This window comes from Propithecus coquereli, unplaced genomic scaffold, assembly GCF_000956105.1.
Source record: "Propithecus coquereli isolate 6110/MARCELLA unplaced genomic scaffold, Pcoq_1.0 Scaffold72, whole genome shotgun sequence".
Classification (NCBI taxonomy): Eukaryota; Metazoa; Chordata; class Mammalia; order Primates; family Indriidae; genus Propithecus; species Propithecus coquereli.
The window spans coordinates 6,236,982-6,254,925 of record NW_012153285.1 but is presented as its reverse complement, the minus strand read 5'-3'; the positions used below and the strand labels follow the sequence as shown (position 1 = coordinate 6,254,925).

Here is a 17,944-nt window from a genome sequence, read left to right as displayed (position 1 = left end):
CTTTAAAAGAGCCTATGTGGCCAATGACTATTCTTGCTGCACTTATGTAAATAATCAGGCCAAGTTTAATGAGACTAGACTTTTTTGCAAACATATTAGTCTTACTATGATTATCTTCGATAGAAACTAGAACGGCTGTAGAGAAAAAATTTATGTTTCGATACAAAACTATAGTGGCATCTTGTAGATATCAGATTCTAGTCCTGGTCATTGTCCTTGACATTTTGTTATCTATAAACTGCTCTATTTCTGAAGTCCTATAGCCTGAAACTGGACAACCCTCACCCCTGATGATGCACAGGCCACCCAGGGAGTTCACCAAAAAGCCCAATGCCATAGGCAGAGACATTCAAATTGCAAACCAGGAAAATATTCATATTATGTCTGCTCCAGCTAGCATATGGATTTCCTAGAATTTTGATTTACCACATTAAGCTGTTTATTTTTTTTTTATCCAAATTGGACACCCTACTTATAATCTATTAATCTTACTGTTTAAACTCAAAACCCATATACCATGCTTATGTATTTTTACTTATTTAACTCTACTACTTGTACTATGGTTCTTCATTAATACACATTTATTGACGAACTTCAGTGTCTTTTATTATTTTGGTCCCTACAGAATTTATTAACCAAAAAGAATTTTAAAGAAAACTGAAGGTGTTTGCTTTAAAAAAAAAAAAAAAGCAATCTAAACCAACCCAACAAAATATTATACTTCTATTTTTAAAACTGTATTTAGACTGACATTCTACTTAAAGCAAAATTTAAGCAAAGACCCTAAATCATCCTAGTTTCTCTCATTTCCCAACCCAAATATTACAGAATTTTTACAAAGACACTGAATATTTTTGAAGTTATTGAGTAATATTTTTGCCCTTTTTCCTTCTTGGATGAGATGACATTAATATAATTTATAGCTGTTTTGTATTAATTTCAACCAAGGACAACTTTTAAAATTTAAATTTCTTTAAGTAAAATATAAACTTCCTTTTAAGTAATGCTTGCTCCTGAAATTATATCATTTAGAGGAATGAAAAGTATCTCTTCAAAGTAAAAATCAATGGGACAAAATGAAAAAAATCTCTGAAGCAATGAATACTAGCTCCAATGTTTATGACTTTCGATCGCAGGCAACTTACCGTCTCTGGATCTCTAATTACCCAATATAAAAAGAGATGTTTTGTGACTGTGTCCAGCAATGTGGAGAGAGGGAAATTAATAAATCTTGGCTTTCTTCTTTCCCCAATTCCAGTATGAAATAAAAAATAGCACTCAGTTTACAAAATAACACAATATACTGCTACTCCATCATTCGTCTCTATCATAGAGCTACTGGGAAGAAATGACAGTTTGTAGAGAAAGGGAAGACTCCAGGGGTCCCAACCAAAGCCTTTTATAATGCCTAAATTTTTCATTTACTGCCAAAAATTTTACCAATTAGAGAGAGAATCTAAAGATCTTGTACAATCACCTTTGAGAAGATTAAGGGCCTTTACCAGTTGGTAAGTTAGACAGTCACTTTAACATTACAATTGATACCCTGACATTCAGTATGAATGTCTGGAAAGCAAATTCTAAACTATTAATATAACCAGTAAATATAATTTATATATAACTTTTTTGTAGTATGATTTACACAATGATTCTCCACTTTTTAAGTAAAAGGGATTCTTCATTTATATCATGATTTTCAAATTCCCCATGACAGTACTTCTGATATTTACTAAGAAAATATAACAAAATTCTACCATGAATACAATAATATTTTATATTCTAAACATAGCAGTACAGTTGAAAAATAATTGAGAGGCAAATCATTTATTAGGTCCTCAGAAAATATTGTATAATGGGTGCAGCTCCCAAAATGTTCTCAGTCCATAGCTGAAAACCACTATCACAAATTCTAACTGAAAATGTAGAACACTAGGCAACCCAGCTACTAAACATGCAAAGACGAAGAATGATTTAGAGAGGCTTGTCTAAATTCTGATTCCATATTGGCTCAATTCTCACTAAAGATAATCACATTATCAAATTTTATCATAAAATCATATAGTTTTTATTAACAGAGCTCTACAATATTACATTATGAATTAATTCAATCAAATGGCTTTCCCTAACATTTAGTTAAAAGTAGCTGACTGCCAGGCTCAGTGGCTCAAAACTCTAGTCCCGGCTACTGGGGAGGATGAGGTAGGTGGAAGGACTGCCTGAGCCCAAGGGTTAGAGGTAAGCCTGAGCAACTCAGAGAGACACCTGTGTCTTAAAAAAAAAAAAAAAAAATTTAGCTGAATTGAGGCAATAAAAGGAGTTGAGATTTAGCAAAGAGGAAAAGGAAAAGAGAGTATGTGAAAAGAGGAAATCAGTATACTACAATGGTTAGTGGATAAGCTTTCCAGTCATACTGCTAAAGTTTGCCCAACAACCTAACTACATAACTCCTCTCCCTGTCCTATAACTTTGGGCAAAGTGATTAATCTTACCCTCAGATTCCTCATTTGTAAAATGATATGAGACTAGCACATACTCATAAAACTCTTAAGAAGACTAAATGAGATAATAAGCATAAAATGTTTATACTTGCCAAGCACTCAATAAACAGACCTACTATTTACTATAGAAAACTGTGAAGTTACTGAGCATTTTGATGTTTTTCAAGGTTACAGTAAAACAGTAGGAAGCTTAGGCCAGTAGGAGTTGGAAAACAGGAACTAAGAGATGGAAAAGTATAGGAAGAGAAAACATAAAAAGCCAAAAATAAACTTTCCTCCTCCTCCTCCAACTCCCACAGAACATGCTCCACTGCTCTAAGGACCCAAAATTTAAACCAATACTGTATTAGTGCTAAAATAGTATGTGGTTTTAAATAGGCTTCTGTGGGCTAGCCTGGGAACTTAAAAGCAGTGTAGTAGAACATGTGCCAAGTTCAAACAACTGTTTTACTACACATGATCTGGAAGACAACCTATTCAAATATTAGGGACTGCCTATTTTTCCTTTTGGAATTAAACAGCTCGTCTTTGTGAGCAAATATTCTCTCAGAATCCAAATGTAATTCAAAGAAATTATTCAAATTAATTAGGAGATGCTGCTAAGCATAAACCTATCATATAACATCCTATAAGAAAACTGAGAAAATACTTATAATCCAAAGAACATGATAAATAAGAACTTCCCAAAATCTTTCTCAGAGTGAAATACTGAAACCCTTAAAAATTTTCCTTATCCTGAGAAGAGTTTTACTAGTCACTGGTTTTCACTTTTCTCAGTGAGAGCTGACTTTTCCCTTACCTCTTGCCACAAATATGTGCCAGACTCAAAGAAGCATCGCTTCCTTCTACATGTTTAAAGAGCTGTAGAAAACACTTTACAATGGGAAATGGCATATAAAGGAATATTCCTAATAAGGAAAATGAGGACTTAGGAGGTACCACTTTCACTTCCTTCAAATAAGGAGTAATTAAACCATAAGTCACTGGAGTGAATCAAAAACAGCTGAGAGTGGCAGCACTAAATCTCACTCAACTACTTGCCCTATCCCTAAGTGGCGGTGCATTAAGACAGTGCAATATAGTAAACACAACAAGGGTTTTAGAGTCAGGTTTAGTTTTAAATCCTGCTCCTCTACAGACTACCTATTTAACCTTAGACAAATTAATATGTTCATACCTCATTGTCTGTATCTGTAAAATGATAATAAAACCTACAATAATGGAGTTATTATAAAGATTAGTTGAAAATATTATAGAGAACACAATGCATGGCACATTGTAAGCATTCAAAAATTAACAGTCATTAGATCTCATTAAACCAACAGCGTAACTCCATTCACTTAGGACAGTCTACACTTGTGCTATCCAATAGGGTAGCCACTAGTCACATGTGGTTACTGAGCACTTGAAATATGGCTAGCCTGAATTGAGATACTCTGTGAGTATAAAATACACACTGGATTTTGAAGCTTTAATCTGAAAAAAGAAGATAAAACAGATCATCAATAACTTTTATATTGATTATATGCCAAAATAATATTATAGCTATATTAGATTAAATAAGATCTATTATTAAAATTGATTTCACTTGGTTTTTATGTTTTAACATGGCTATTAGAAACATTAAAATTGCATATGTGACTTGTTTTATAATCCTATTGGACAACTCTAGTCTGAACAAAGACCATATCATGGATACAGTTTCAAATGCAAAATGGGATGAAAATTCCATTATGTGCTTCATATGAATTATCTAGGAGACTGAAGATCCTAATGTACTTCAAATTCCTTCTAATTTAAGTAGTATGATTTTAATATCCATCTATTGTCTATTCATAGGGACACACCTCATCTTCCCACTTTGATACTACTACTACTACTCATGGTATCTTATAAACTAGATGAAGAACAGCATGTGACAAGCTACCCCTTTCTATCAGTTGCATGCTGTTCTTCAGGTATTGTTAACAGAAGCTTACTTTAAGACCCCTGGACATTCTTAAATGTTTTTCTGCCTCAAACTCAGAACTCTATTTTGGATTAAAGCAATGTATCCCATCTCTGTCTTTCCGATCAGCAAATCTACCTTCTGGTGGTCAGCAAGAGTACAATCTAGTAGTATCAAGTTGTGTTTCATCACCTATTTAATTAACACAGCTGCAAAAAGAAAAATATTATTTTTCAGTCCTAGAGATAAGGAAAGCACTAATTAAGCACTAATTAAGAAAAGATAATTCCCTTTTACCTGCTCAGAAAACTTGAGAGAAAGGCTTTAAAACACTAATAAGAACTGTAAATTCAACCAACTCTTCTATTACTTATTAATATCACTGACAAGACATGTCATGGTGCTGAACATGCACTGCTTAAATTAGACTACTACAGCTGAAAAGTCCTAACTAACAGATTTAAAGTATAATTATACATCACTCCAAATTTTTCCAAAACATTTCTACAGACATCATCACATTAGTTCCCTACAAAAATCATTAGCTGGAAGTAGCCGATTTTATTATACCCTCATATGAACGATGCAAAAACCGAAGCCCAGAGGTTAGGGGTAACTCACTTGCCCAAATAATATTAGTAGCTGAGAATAAAATAAAGCATAAAAAACTCAACTGCTGCCTGGTGGTTTAGACTGTGGACGCTGAAGTCAGATCTTGCATTCAAATGCTGGCTCTAACACTTAGTAGCTGTAGGATCTTGAACAAGCCATTCCTTTTATGTTTTAGTTCTCTAACAAAGATTTTAGTAGTTACCTTCATAAAAATTAAAGTGCTCACACATAAAGAGTTCTCAATAAATGTTTGCTCTTATCATTTAAGGCTTTAGAATCTGAAAGAAGGGACATCTGGAGATGACGTTTTTAAAAAACAAAACTTTTGTCATAAGCATATTTCTAGAACATCTTGAACCATAATCATAAATGTTCAGATTTATAACATTTTCATTTCTGGCAAATTAATTCATGTCCCTTCCTTTTTAAAAAATTACTTTTAAAAACCTGCAAGAAATGAAACCTACATTTATCAAAATTGTGTGGTTTTTAAAGATGAAATTCCCAAATGAGAAAATTGTAATACAGAAAAGGTGAAAGGAATGATCAACACACACTGTCACTTAGATTATTTCTTTTGTGTATGTAGAGTATACACTGTGGTAAGCTTTACCAGATGGCATACTCAAATTTGCAGAAACTAATTTTTAAAAGTTATGTTTCCTAAGCCACAATATATAAATCTGAAACATTGTTGCATAGTAACCAAATTCCAATTCTGAGGACTAGCTAGTATATAAATATTTAGGGGGGAAAAAAATGTCAGTCACAATGTGGGGATGGGGGTGAGTGTCACTCCTATAGTTCCAAAAACTATATATTCATCTTCTGGTATTACTTAGTACACAGTAGGTGCTCAATAAATAATCTGAGTGAATGAACATATAGGAGAGAAACTTAAATGTTTCTTCAAATGAACTAAATCAAAGAAAGCATTTGTGATCACATTGGAGGTACCCTTACAAACCTAGGAAGTCATTAATGAAGCTGATGAAGATTCTAAACCATGGCTAGAAGAAACAGATATTCTAAGATTTCCCCCTGCCTAATTTCAACAGTCCTCTCCATGTGTGAGTTTTGAAAATTACACCTAGGTAAATTCTGACAGAGCAAAACCTTCCTTTTTAAGTACAACGTGCTCTCAGGAATTAGCCATGGTCTGCAAATTCCATACATATACACACGCATACACACACATGTTCTCTCACTGCAAAACAAAATTAATTTTTTCCTATATGCTAAGATGCCCATTTGCTCCCAAGGAATTTTTCTATTCATGTCACATTCAGGTTAGGAGAACAATTGTTGGTGCATACTTAACACCCAATTAGTTTAGGACAGCTGAACTAAACTCTTGCATAGCTTTGCACCCAAGCCTTGTCTCTAAACTTTAGCTTGCTATTTGATAGCAACACAGCTGTAAAAATGAATTCAGAAGTCATCTTGCAAAAACATTTTAAGCAAAAAGCTGTAAGAAAGCATAGAACAATACATTTGCTACCTAGACAAAAGAAGTGGTATAATTTTAAACTACACACCTAGAAATAAAAAGAAAATTAAGACATATGAAAAGTAATTCATGATGGCTTCCACATATGTATCATTCTATTTTCAGACATTATTACCTCTGAATGTAATTTTTATAATCTTTTTAAAAAGCTAATTTCCTTAGAAATACATTTTAAAAATAATGACATCGAATATGTAATATTTAACTATGGAATGTTAGATGAATATTAAAATCTAACACTTTCTTCTTGGTCAACTCTTGTTTTAAAATTATTTTGACAGTATTATTAATAAAAAATTTTAAAGTTTTTTTTTTTTAATACCACTTGTGTGATTCCGGTTAAATTTTGGATTATGCAGCAAAATCCAAACATTATTGCTCAAAAATACTGCTACTGGTTCACTTTAAAATCTATGTTAAAGATAAATTCTAAATATGAAAGCCAAAATCTAAAGTTATAAGCAAATAATTGTTATAACAATTTCCACAATTAGTATCGGGCTGTGTTCCCAAATTAAATGGCAGCTATTTTTAGTGTACAATATATCAACATGGGATTAGAATAAAGATATACCATTAGTAATAAAATTTTCATAAAGAAGTTAGTAGTACTTATTTACCATATATTTTGGAGAAGAGTTCAAATAATTAAAGGTGTACTTCTTTTTTTAAACTACTTATAAACTAGATTAAATATCTCCTTGCACTGAGGTTATAAGTTTCCTTTAAATTATATAAAATATTTTTCAGAAAGGTAAAGTTAATATAGAATACTTAATGAGCAAGGAAAAGCTAGCTTTAAAACTTCACAACTCTGGCCGGGCGCAGTGGCTCACGCCTGTAATCCTAGCTCTCTGGGAGGCCGAGACTGGCGGATTGTTTGAGCTCAGGAGTTCGAAACCAGCCTGAGCAAGAGCGAGACCCCGTCTCTACTAAAAATAGAAAGAAATTAATTGGACAGCTAAAAATATATAGAAAAAATTAGCCAGGCATGGTGGCGCATGCCTGTAGTCCCAGCTACTCGGGAGGCTGAGGCAGGAGGATTGCTTGAGCCCAGGAGTTTGAGGTTGCTGTGAGCGAGGATGATGCCACGGCACTCTAGCCTGGGCAACACAGTGAGACTCTGTCTCAAAAAACAAAACAACAAAAAAAAAAACCTCACAACTCTGAGGAATCATGAGAACACCTAATTTTTAAAAGTGTCCCTGAAATTATAAAATACTTCATTTCCATTAAAACAAATATGAGTATAAAGGGAAAATACAAAGTTTATTTAAAAGGAGCAAAAAAGGAAGAACCAAATGTACTGTACTTAAAGGTCTTTACATCTTAAAATCAACCCTGGAAAGAGTAAGTTTCCTGGGGTAATAGAAATCACAAGATCACTTTCCTAACCAGTTTTGAAACTGGGCAAACCTTTTAAAAATTAGAAATAGTATATTTTCGTATAGTTTTACATATTATATAATTTGTATTATATTATAGTAGATGCTCCTGCCTCATGTATCAGTAAATTAATCTAACAGTTGCACATGATTTCCAATTGTTGAATGAGTGCAAATTTGTATTTTCTTTTCCTTAAGTTGCTAGGTTTCATAGATTATTCCTGGCACTTTTAGGATTTCACGTTCATGCATTACCCATCCATACTCTTCATAATTTTCTGTATATTAACGATAATAATAGTAGAGAATATATAGTGAGTCCTTATGTATTTACACATACAAAAAGGCAATCTAGAAAATGGTTAAGAGCCACTATCTGAGTTCAAATACTGCCTCTGCACTTAACTAGCTACATGACCCTTGGCAATTTACTTCTCAGAGTCCCCATTTATCTGTAAAATAGGGAATAGGAAAAGGACCTCCTCAAGAGGATTAAGTAACAATAACTATTTAGCACAATGTCTGGCACATAAAGCTACATAATGGTTAATTGATATTACTCTGTGCCATGTACTGAGCTTTACTTTACATGCATTATTTCATTAATTCTTACTTTACTGATGAGGATATAGAGGTTTACAGCTACTAAGCAACTTGCCTTTAGTAAAAAAGCTAGCAAGTGGCAAGGCCAATATTCAAACCCAAGTTCCCTAATAACTATGCCAATGTTTTCTCAAACTAGTCTCCACTGGATATACTTGGGATTGGCAAGTTTTCCCTCTGATGATGTCAAATTTTAAATTACTCTAGAGATAATTTTCAAAAGAAAGACATTTCCATAAGGTAGACTTTAATTTCTTAAATCAAACAGGGATATGTAAACCCCTGGGGTTCACAGGAATATTCTTAGGGAACTAGGAATATTTGTTTTCTTACAAAGTAGTCAACTTTGAAAAACTTCAGATTTGGCACAGCTTTCATTCTTCGAGAATGAGAGCAACAAATGTTTTTAAAAATCCTTACCCCCTTGTTCATTTTAGATATCAAATTCTGGACCTTTCAGCGATTCTAATTACTTTAAAAATTAAAATATTAAAAAAAAACACCTATGGCATCTCTTTATGACAACTGGTCTTGGCTTTAAGAAAAAAGAACACATTAAAAGAAGAAACATATTAAAAAGGTACCTGTTCCTTTAGTAAATAGTACTAGTACATACATTCAGCACCAGTCACTCATCTTTACTTCAATTTGGAACCTACAATAGCCTAGAGGGTTTCACTTGAACAACTCAAATGATAAGCCCCAAGTAAACACTGTTTCTGTAAGACCTTTCCCCAGGCAAGATCCCTCTTCCACATCTCTAATTCTCTCAATGGTATCACCATTCTCTCAGTCATCCAAGCTCATGACCACAGAATAATCTTTCATTCTCATCTCTCCTTTATTCTCTATATTCATTATATTTCTTTCTTCAAGTGAATTCTCTCATACACAGGCCCTGCTCCACCAGTTATCAACCACTTTCAGGTTTCATCACTCCCTGTCTGCTTCTAATGCCTATCATCCCATTCCTTCCCTCCAACCCTGTCACTCCATTATCTATACCACCACCTGTTTATCCTTCTTAAAAGACCAATTTAATCATGCTAGTCCTCTACTTATAAACCTCCATGGATTCCCCTTGCTCAACCTACACAAAATAAAGCCTAAATTTTGAATTCAGGGCTTTTGATCATTTGAGACCGATCATTTGAGAATTCACAGCAAATTCTCCCCTTTTGTAAAAGTGTGGCACTTATCACATAACATCCTGTGTGTTTCTTAACCATTTCTGGTGACTGTTATTAGTAGAGTGGAGACTTCTGCCAAAATGAGATCTCTTTTATAAATCGTTACCAGATATTGAGTAGGTAACCAATCACTGAACCAGATGATGAATTAGTCAGTGTATATATATTGGGTACCTGATATGTGATCATTTATTCAACAAATCTTAACTGAATAATAAGTTTGTGCTAATTTGAATTCCATTTACTAAGAGATTTCCATGTGCCAAGCAACAACATTAAACATTTTACGTGTATTAAAGCCATTCTCAAACATGTATTATCATTTTCATTTTTAATAAAAGGCAGTTTAGTCTCTAGTAATTGAGTCTCAACTCAGAGCAGAGAGAGTGCAGAGTTGAATGAACAAAGTATATTCCCTTTACCACTGTGTTCTCCTCCTGCTGTAGAAAGGTTACTCCATGGAGCTGTGATGTATCTGCTATGCTGGACACACACAATTATAATACTCTGCAATAAAGACTATGTGGGATGCATAAGATTTTACTTGAGCAGAGAATGATGGGCCAAATTCTAGGGTAAAGAGGATGGGGAGTCAAAGATGTTCAGAGATGACATTTTTTAGAATGAATAATAGTTGGACAATAGAGAGAAAGAATCACCATTCCCAAAGATGGAAATGACATATGCAAAGGCATACAGACACAAAATTTCATGACTTATTCAGTGAATAACAAGTAGTTCCGTTTTTCAGAAAGTTAAATGTGAAGGAAGGGACTGGTAGGAAATGAAGCTTAAAAGGTAGGCATAGCCAGACCATGAATAGTTTAGCCAAGTTTATATTCTGGCCAATAAGTAAGAGAAAGCCATCAAGTAATGTTAAGCAAGAGGGGATGAATGCATTTGTGTTTTAGAAATACTGCTCTGGCAATGAAAAATGAACTGGAAGAGATACAGCCTAGAAGCAGGGACACGTATTAGGCAACTAAAAAGTTCAGGAAAGAGTCTAACCTAGAGCAGTGGGTGATGGAGAGAAAAAGACTGACTCAAAAGATATGTAGGAGATATAACTATACGTCTTGATAATCAACTAGGTTGTGGGTTGGTAGGAAGGTAAGTGAAAGGAAGGAATCTAGGCAAATCCAAGGTTTCTCTCTTGAGTTCTGGGTGGATGGAAGCACCATTAACTAAAACAGGACACAGAAGGTAAAAACAAGGTAAAGATAAGGAAAAAGTCAGATAGTATTGGCACATACTTCTGGTACATCCAAAAATGTCTAATAAACAAATAGGTAAGTCTAGATGCTCAGGAGAGAAATCTAACGGAAAATACAAAATTGGGAGGTGTCATCGAGGAGAGTGGATGAAACTGCTTAGGGAAATGTATACAAAAGGATAGAGCCAAAGATAAAGTTCCAGAGACCAGGGCCGGGCATAGCGGCTCACACCTGTAATCCCAGCACTCTGGGAGGCCGAGGCTGGAGGGATTGCTTGAGCCCAGGAGTTCGAGAACAGCCTGAGCAAGAGACCCTATCTCTAAAAAAAAAAAAAAATTTCCAGAGACGATCTATAAAAAACACAGACAGAAGAACAAAAACTAGGAGAGAGTGATGACAGAGAAGTTTGTAAAGGAGAGAGTTTCATGAAGAAGGGAGTTATCAATGCACTGAATGTGGCCAGGTGCAGTGGCTCAAGACTTTAATCCTAGCACTCGGGGAGGCTGAGGTAGGAGGAATGGTTGAGCTCAGGAGTTCAAACTAGCCTAAGCAAGAGGGAGACCCTGTCTCTACTAAAAATGGGAAAAATTACTCGGGCATCGTGGCATATGCCTATAGTCCCAGCTACTCGGGAGGCTGAGGCAGGAGGATTGCTTGAGCCCAGGAGTTGGAGGTTGCAGTGAGCTACAATGACGCCACTGCACTTTACCGGGGGCAGACTGAGAATCTGTCCCAAAAAAATAAAAAGAAAGCACGGAATGTACTAGAGAGTACCAATTTGCAAATTGAGTAATTGGTGACTTGAAGAGAGGTATCAGAAGGTTGATAAACAAAGCTAAACTAGACAGGATTGAGTGAACGGCAGGGGAGAAAATAGAGACAACAAAGTTTGGCTGAGAAGAGAGTAAAAACTTGGTAAGACTGAAGGTTGAACAGTATTTTTAGGATGGTAGAGATTTTAGCATTTTTATAGGATGAGAAAGGGACTAGTGTAGAGTGAGATTTTTAAATTTTACCTTGTCCTTGAAATCCGTATATGAAAAAGTTATTCATAATACAACGTTAAGTGAAAAAACAAGTTGCCAAAAGGTACAGTATGATGTCACTTAAAATTCAGACTCCTTTTGATGGCCCTCAAGGCCTCTAGGTCCTTTATGACCTGGTCCATGCCTACCTCTGGCTTCATCATATGCCATTCTCCCCGTCATTCATTATGTCCCAGCAACACTGGCCAATCTTTCTGATCCTTCAACATGCAAGCCTATTCTTGCCTCAGGGGTTCTGCACTTGCTGTAACTTTTATCAGAATGCTCTTCTCCCTGTCAATAGCTAGTTTCTTCAAATCACTCAGATCTCAGTTCAAACATCCCTCCTCAGAGAGGCCTACCTGTACGTAACATTTCATATGCCTTCACCCCAGCCCACAAAAGTTACTGGCATTACCTTGTGTTAGCAACTACCATATCTGAAATTCCTATTTGTTTACTTGTCCATATGTAAGCTCTGGAAGAGAGATTTCATCTTCCACATACCCATATATTGTTCACTACATATTCCTGCTGCTTAAAATAGTGCTTGGCACATAGTAGGCACTCTTGTTGAATGAAAATCTACATGTACACAGATGTATTTACATGAAAAATATTAAGAAAGTTCTGAAAGAATCTAAAACTTATTTATACCAACAATGAGCATGAGACTAGGAAGAGAGGCATACAATAATCATCTTTTTTTGCTTCATCTCTATCTGAACTTTCTGCAAAAATCGTGTCTTTTGTAACTGAAAAAAAAAATTTCTTAAATAATGATCATGTGAGCCTAAGACAGTCAATCTATTACGCTTCTCTATTTTCTTTTGGTGAGCTGTAATGATCTAATTACCTGTGGAACAAGAGAGTAAATCTGATTGCAGGCCCATCCTTGAGCTGTTTTGGTAAGGTAGTTCAAAGCTAGAATCTTAAACCTTGGAGCTGTAAAGAGTTTAGGGATCATCTAATCCAATCCCCTGATTTTACAAATGAGGAAGCAGACTCAGAGTAATTTAATTAATAAAAATAGGGTATTGATGAAAAATTTTCAAACATCAAATGATTAAGAACTATTTAAAAGAGTAATCTATTATATGTTATACATAATTTAAATGATAACTAATAAAAGCCTACTAAAGCTTACTCTCACGTATAACCTACAATCTTCTAGTGAAAATTATTACTTAAGGTAAAACTATTTCCCTAAGCGCACTATTTGACCAATGAACCCTATGGTTAAGCATCATAATATGACAAAGGATTTGGAATACATGCACATAGGGACTGAAAATTATTCACTCTTGAAACCCTGACACCGTTAGGTGTGTAGACTAACTGAACTAGTAAGCCATTCTTTCCACCACGGTATACAACATGTTAAGTATATCATACATTTAAGGATTATACTTTTAGTCAAATTTTTTAATCAACTTCTACCATGTGTATTTAATGGAATAAAAATTAAGTGTTAAATAGGTAAGAAATACACTACTAAATATCATTTACAGAAAGGACTTAACTATTTCTCTTTACATACATACTGTAGTTGACCAAGAATACAACAAATTTTGTCTAAACTTCTGAATAACACCACTTTATATTTGTTTAACAAACTATGTCATCTGACCATTGCAACAACCCCACAGACAGCAGATATTATTATCCCCATTTAGCATGGAAGAGTTAGGCTCAGAGGTCAAGCAATTTGACCAAGGTCATGCAGACAAGTGCTAGGACCCAGATCCTCTACCTCTTAGCCGTTTTTCTTTCTATCACCCAGGCTACCTCACATTTACTATTTACTATAATGCAAAACACTTTATAATTTTCTTCCATATCAGCGGAGGTGAGGAAAAGTACCAAAACTCTTAGCATTCCTATCCTATTCTATCCGAAATTTTTGTACAGAACATTATTCATCTTAATATTGATGAGAAAGATGTAAGAGTCACCTTAACTGTGAATTGTGCTCATCAGTAATTCTGAATGAAATTCTACCAAATACTCAATTATCTTCTTAATCATAATAAAAGTACACACTTATTTAGACAGCACTCTACAAATGATACTCAAAACAGTGTTAAGAAAACGGCTTTATAGTTGGGAAAAAAAAATGTGAAACCACATCTTAGTCTACTACTCACTAACTGTTCAACTGTGGGTACATTTCTTAACTTACTTGAGTCTCATCCTCCTCCTCCATAAAATAAGGATAACACCATCTGTCTCTGTGAGTTGTTGGGATGGTATATGTGGAAAGCATTTAGCTCTTAGAAAATGGCCAGATCATACTGTTGTTAGAGAAACAAACAGATGTAGGTAGGTACTGCTGATAGGTAATGTCATTTAATTTAGTACATTTATTTACTAGTTTAACTTCCAGTGTGCCCTTATTTTTTTCTGCCAAATATTTGGGGCAGGACACAATACATCACTCTTGCTCCCAGGGAACCACTTAAAGTGAGAGTTGGATTTCACTCCTCTTCTAACCCCTGTAATTAAGCAATACATTAATAATCTATTATTTGACTATCTTGAAATTGGTTACATCTACATCAAAGTTTACACTATTTTGACGCTTACTCTTTATCTGAGTCAACTAACTGCATCTTTCACTCCATTTTGATGTAAAACTAATAAGACAATTTTATAAATATAAATCATGATCACCGAATTCATGTTTGGTGAAAACAGTAGGAAGTCTTCCGGGGGAGTGGAGAGAGGGATCTAACACTGAGAAATCATGTATTCGGTAGTCCATTATGTACTAATTTACTTTCTCTTTTAATCTTCACAAGCATCATTCTAGTCAATATTAGCATGGTTTTATAGATCAGGAAAATGAAGTTCTAACCCTTGCTCTCTTCTCCATGTTCAAGGTGCTCTAACCACCCTAACCTACCTTCCTAAAAGGAAGGCTTTTATTCAACTCAAGGCCTTTGCCCATAATCTCTGCCCAGAAAATGCTCTCCTGTCTCTCTACAAGGTCATCTCCTTCTCCTGCTTCAGGTCTCACCTCAAATAGTTACCTCCTCTGACCATTCAATCTGAAGTAGGTCATACCAATTTCTCCACCCTATTTCCTTAAGAGAACACAAAATGGTCTGTATTCAACTCCTTTTTATGTTTAAGGGTAGGGATACTTTGACTTATTGCTGCTGTATCCTGGTTGCTCAGCATAGAGGAAGATGCTGGCTTACTGGATGAATGAACACATCTGCTTACAGCCATTTAGCAAGCAACTAGCAAGGCCTGCAAACCAGTCCAAGTAAAAATGCCTGCCAAGCTCCTGCACTGCCCTAATACTACTTTTTTCACAGGTGGGAGCAGAGGTGCTTTAGGCTGGGAAATCAATTAAGAGGTGTGCCTTGCTGCTTTCTTATATTCATTCACTTCAAAGAAATTACAGACCTACACATATACTTACTGCTACAAAATATTTAACCCAAATTTCAAGAGCTATCACATTGCCTTTTAGAATCACAACTCAATTTGAAAAAACACTGCATTTATGATGCCCATTAACAACATAACACTTCAAAACTGTTGAGTAACTGGCATATGAATAGTTATTTAAGGCTAAAAGAAAATTAAGTCACATAAACAAATGCACTTTACTAACAATCTTGTAATAGTTTGTCTTTTTATAAGTTGTTTTGAATTTCACAATACATCCTGCAGAAAAATTTTAAAACCTGCCATAGGATATCGTTCTGATAGTGGTGTTCTTTCTTAAAGATGACACAAGCACTCACTGTTGCCTTTCGCTGTTAAAACAAGATCTTGCAGGTAAAAGCCCCCTCATGTAAAACGCTAAGCGCGGCTAAAGCAGACCACTAGCAACATTCCTTTTGTTACCTTGCCTACAGGGTTTAATACTTACTGCTGAGTCCTCCATCCTCGGGTACTCCTGTCCCTCTCATTCCTAGGTAAGTCAGTCCCAGTATTAGGAAAAATAAGCAGGCAGCAGTTAAGAGAAACATCGACAAGTAGTGGGCACTGAAACTCCCCGTTGGGGACACCTCTTCCCGTTTAAATTGCTGGAGAAGTTCCTCTTCAGGTTCGGAAAGCTTCGGCTTGCTGTATGTGTTTTTCAGGTAGGTATGATTGGAGCCCGTATGATTGGCATGATTGATCCTGAGTGAACTAGAGGCGGCCACCGCCGCACTGGGAGGGAGACTGTTGGAATAAATCCTGGGGGAGTCCACACTGAAGGCCCCACCACCGATATGATTATTGGTTTTAAGAAGGGAGCCTGTTGAAGAATCCAAGGTTGAGTCCATGTCAGTAAGTGGTGGGGGCAGGAGAGGGGCCAGTTTCTTAGCATTAACACGGTATCTAGGAATGGGGCTGGAGTCCACTAGATCACACCCTCCTCCCTGCTCCGCCGCCGCCGCCTCTTCGAGGTTTCGGCTCCTGTCTAGACTCCCGGCAGCCGCCGCCCTGTCATTCATCGCAAGTCCTCCCCCTCCCTGAACTGAAGTCTCCAGCCGGCTGCCGGCAGATTTAGCAGTCAGCGGAGAGAGAGGCTTACTATGGGTCCGTCTGGGCCGATGCCGGGAAAGGGTGTCGTCCTTAAATACCTGCCTGGTGGAGGCCACGTCGTCATCCCCCTCTTCCTCCGAATCTGAATAGTTTTCCCGGCAGCTGTAGGGAACGAGCCGGCTGCCATTCACGGTCCGGCTGGCCCACAGCGGTTCCTCAGCCTCTGGGTCCCTCTCTTCACTGTCCTCTCCCTCCCCTTCCTCGTCCTCCACTGCTCCATCTTTCCCCGACGGAGTCTGCAGCTCAGAGCCCGCCGGCCTCCTGGCCCCCCACCATGAGTGGGGCTTCCTTCGCTCGGCCGAGCTGCTGTTAGTCACCTCGCTGGCGGCCAGGGGCGCCGGTGGCGCTTTGAGTCCGCGGTACTGGAGCGAAGCCCGGTCTTTCCTCCCGCCGCCGCCGGCCTGGTCCCGGGGACTGGCTTCAACGTCCGACTCGTCGGAGCTGAAGCCCAGCAGCACTTTGCTGCCAGCCGCGGGGGCGGCAGAGGCGCCCCCGGGCCCTCCCAGGAGGCTCTCCGGGCCCGAGGCCGAGATTCGGCCCAGACCCCCAGGGGTCCGTAAATAGGAGAGGTCGCCCGAGACCGGCCGTACCCCCATCCCCACGGCCGCCGCCGCTGCCGGTCCCGCGGCTGCGACCGTGGCGGCTGCCGTGTTATTGTTATTACTGTTCCGCGTCTTGTTGCCGCGGCCCCCCGACCGGTGCTGCAGCTGCTCTTCCTCTCGAAGCTTCTTCAGCTTCTTGAGGTAGACAGGGCGGGTGCTCTCCGTCACTGGGCCCGGAGACAGGCCGTAACGGCGGAGCTGAGAGAAAAGCTCTTCATCCGAGAGCTGCTGAGGCGCCGAAGCCGCTGCCGCCGCCATTTTCTCTCCAGGGTGTTTTACAAGCTCCGCGCTACCGGAAGTGACGCGCCGCCCTAGACCCTGAACTAGACCGGGCTGCGTCGCCCTCCCAGCGCCACTGGCGTCTCGGCCAATGGGAGGAGCGGGAGGAGCTCACCTGAGCGGGAAAGGGCCACCTGAGCGGCGCGCGGCTCCCGCGGCGGAGAAGGTTTCTACAGCCTCACCTTGGGGTTCCTGCGCATTCAACCCCTCCTCTCTGTCTCCTTCTCCTGCTGTTCTCCGTCCTGCCCTTCCAAGTGTCATTCCTGGGAGCTGTCTCTTACTAAAACACACCTTGACCTCTTCCTTCCAGGTTCCTGCCACCGGGCAGTAATAATTGAAAGGAAATCTGCCTTGAAGTTCATGCCATTAGTTTTCTTTTCATCCAGATTCTTGCTGACGAGGGAGCCTAGAGAGACTGAAAGAAATCCTAATAGCCAGACTAGATTGGCAGTTTTCCTGTATGATTGAAGGTTGTCTCTTTTCAGTTTGTCTTTTGGCTTGACGTACCAAAAAAAAGTGACTTTTTCTCG

General features: G+C 37.7%; 1 protein-coding gene across 1 annotated transcript in view; it reads right to left on the bottom strand.

Annotated features, from left to right (window-relative positions):
* Positions 1 to 17,420, bottom strand: part of LEMD3 (LEM domain containing 3) — a 65,517-nt gene extending 48,097 nt beyond the window's left edge. Inside the window, exons 1-3 of the mRNA XM_012661551.1 lie at positions 15,872 to 17,420; positions 15,132 to 15,136; positions 1,645 to 1,676 (exon numbers count right to left, since the gene is read on the bottom strand). Of these exons, the coding sequence (XP_012517005.1) occupies positions 1,645 to 1,676; positions 15,132 to 15,136; positions 15,872 to 17,393 (1,559 nt within the window). The 5' untranslated portion in view covers positions 17,394 to 17,420. The remainder of the gene's footprint in view (positions 1 to 1,644; positions 1,677 to 15,131; positions 15,137 to 15,871) is intronic.
* Positions 17,421 to 17,944: the final 524 nt, after the last annotated feature.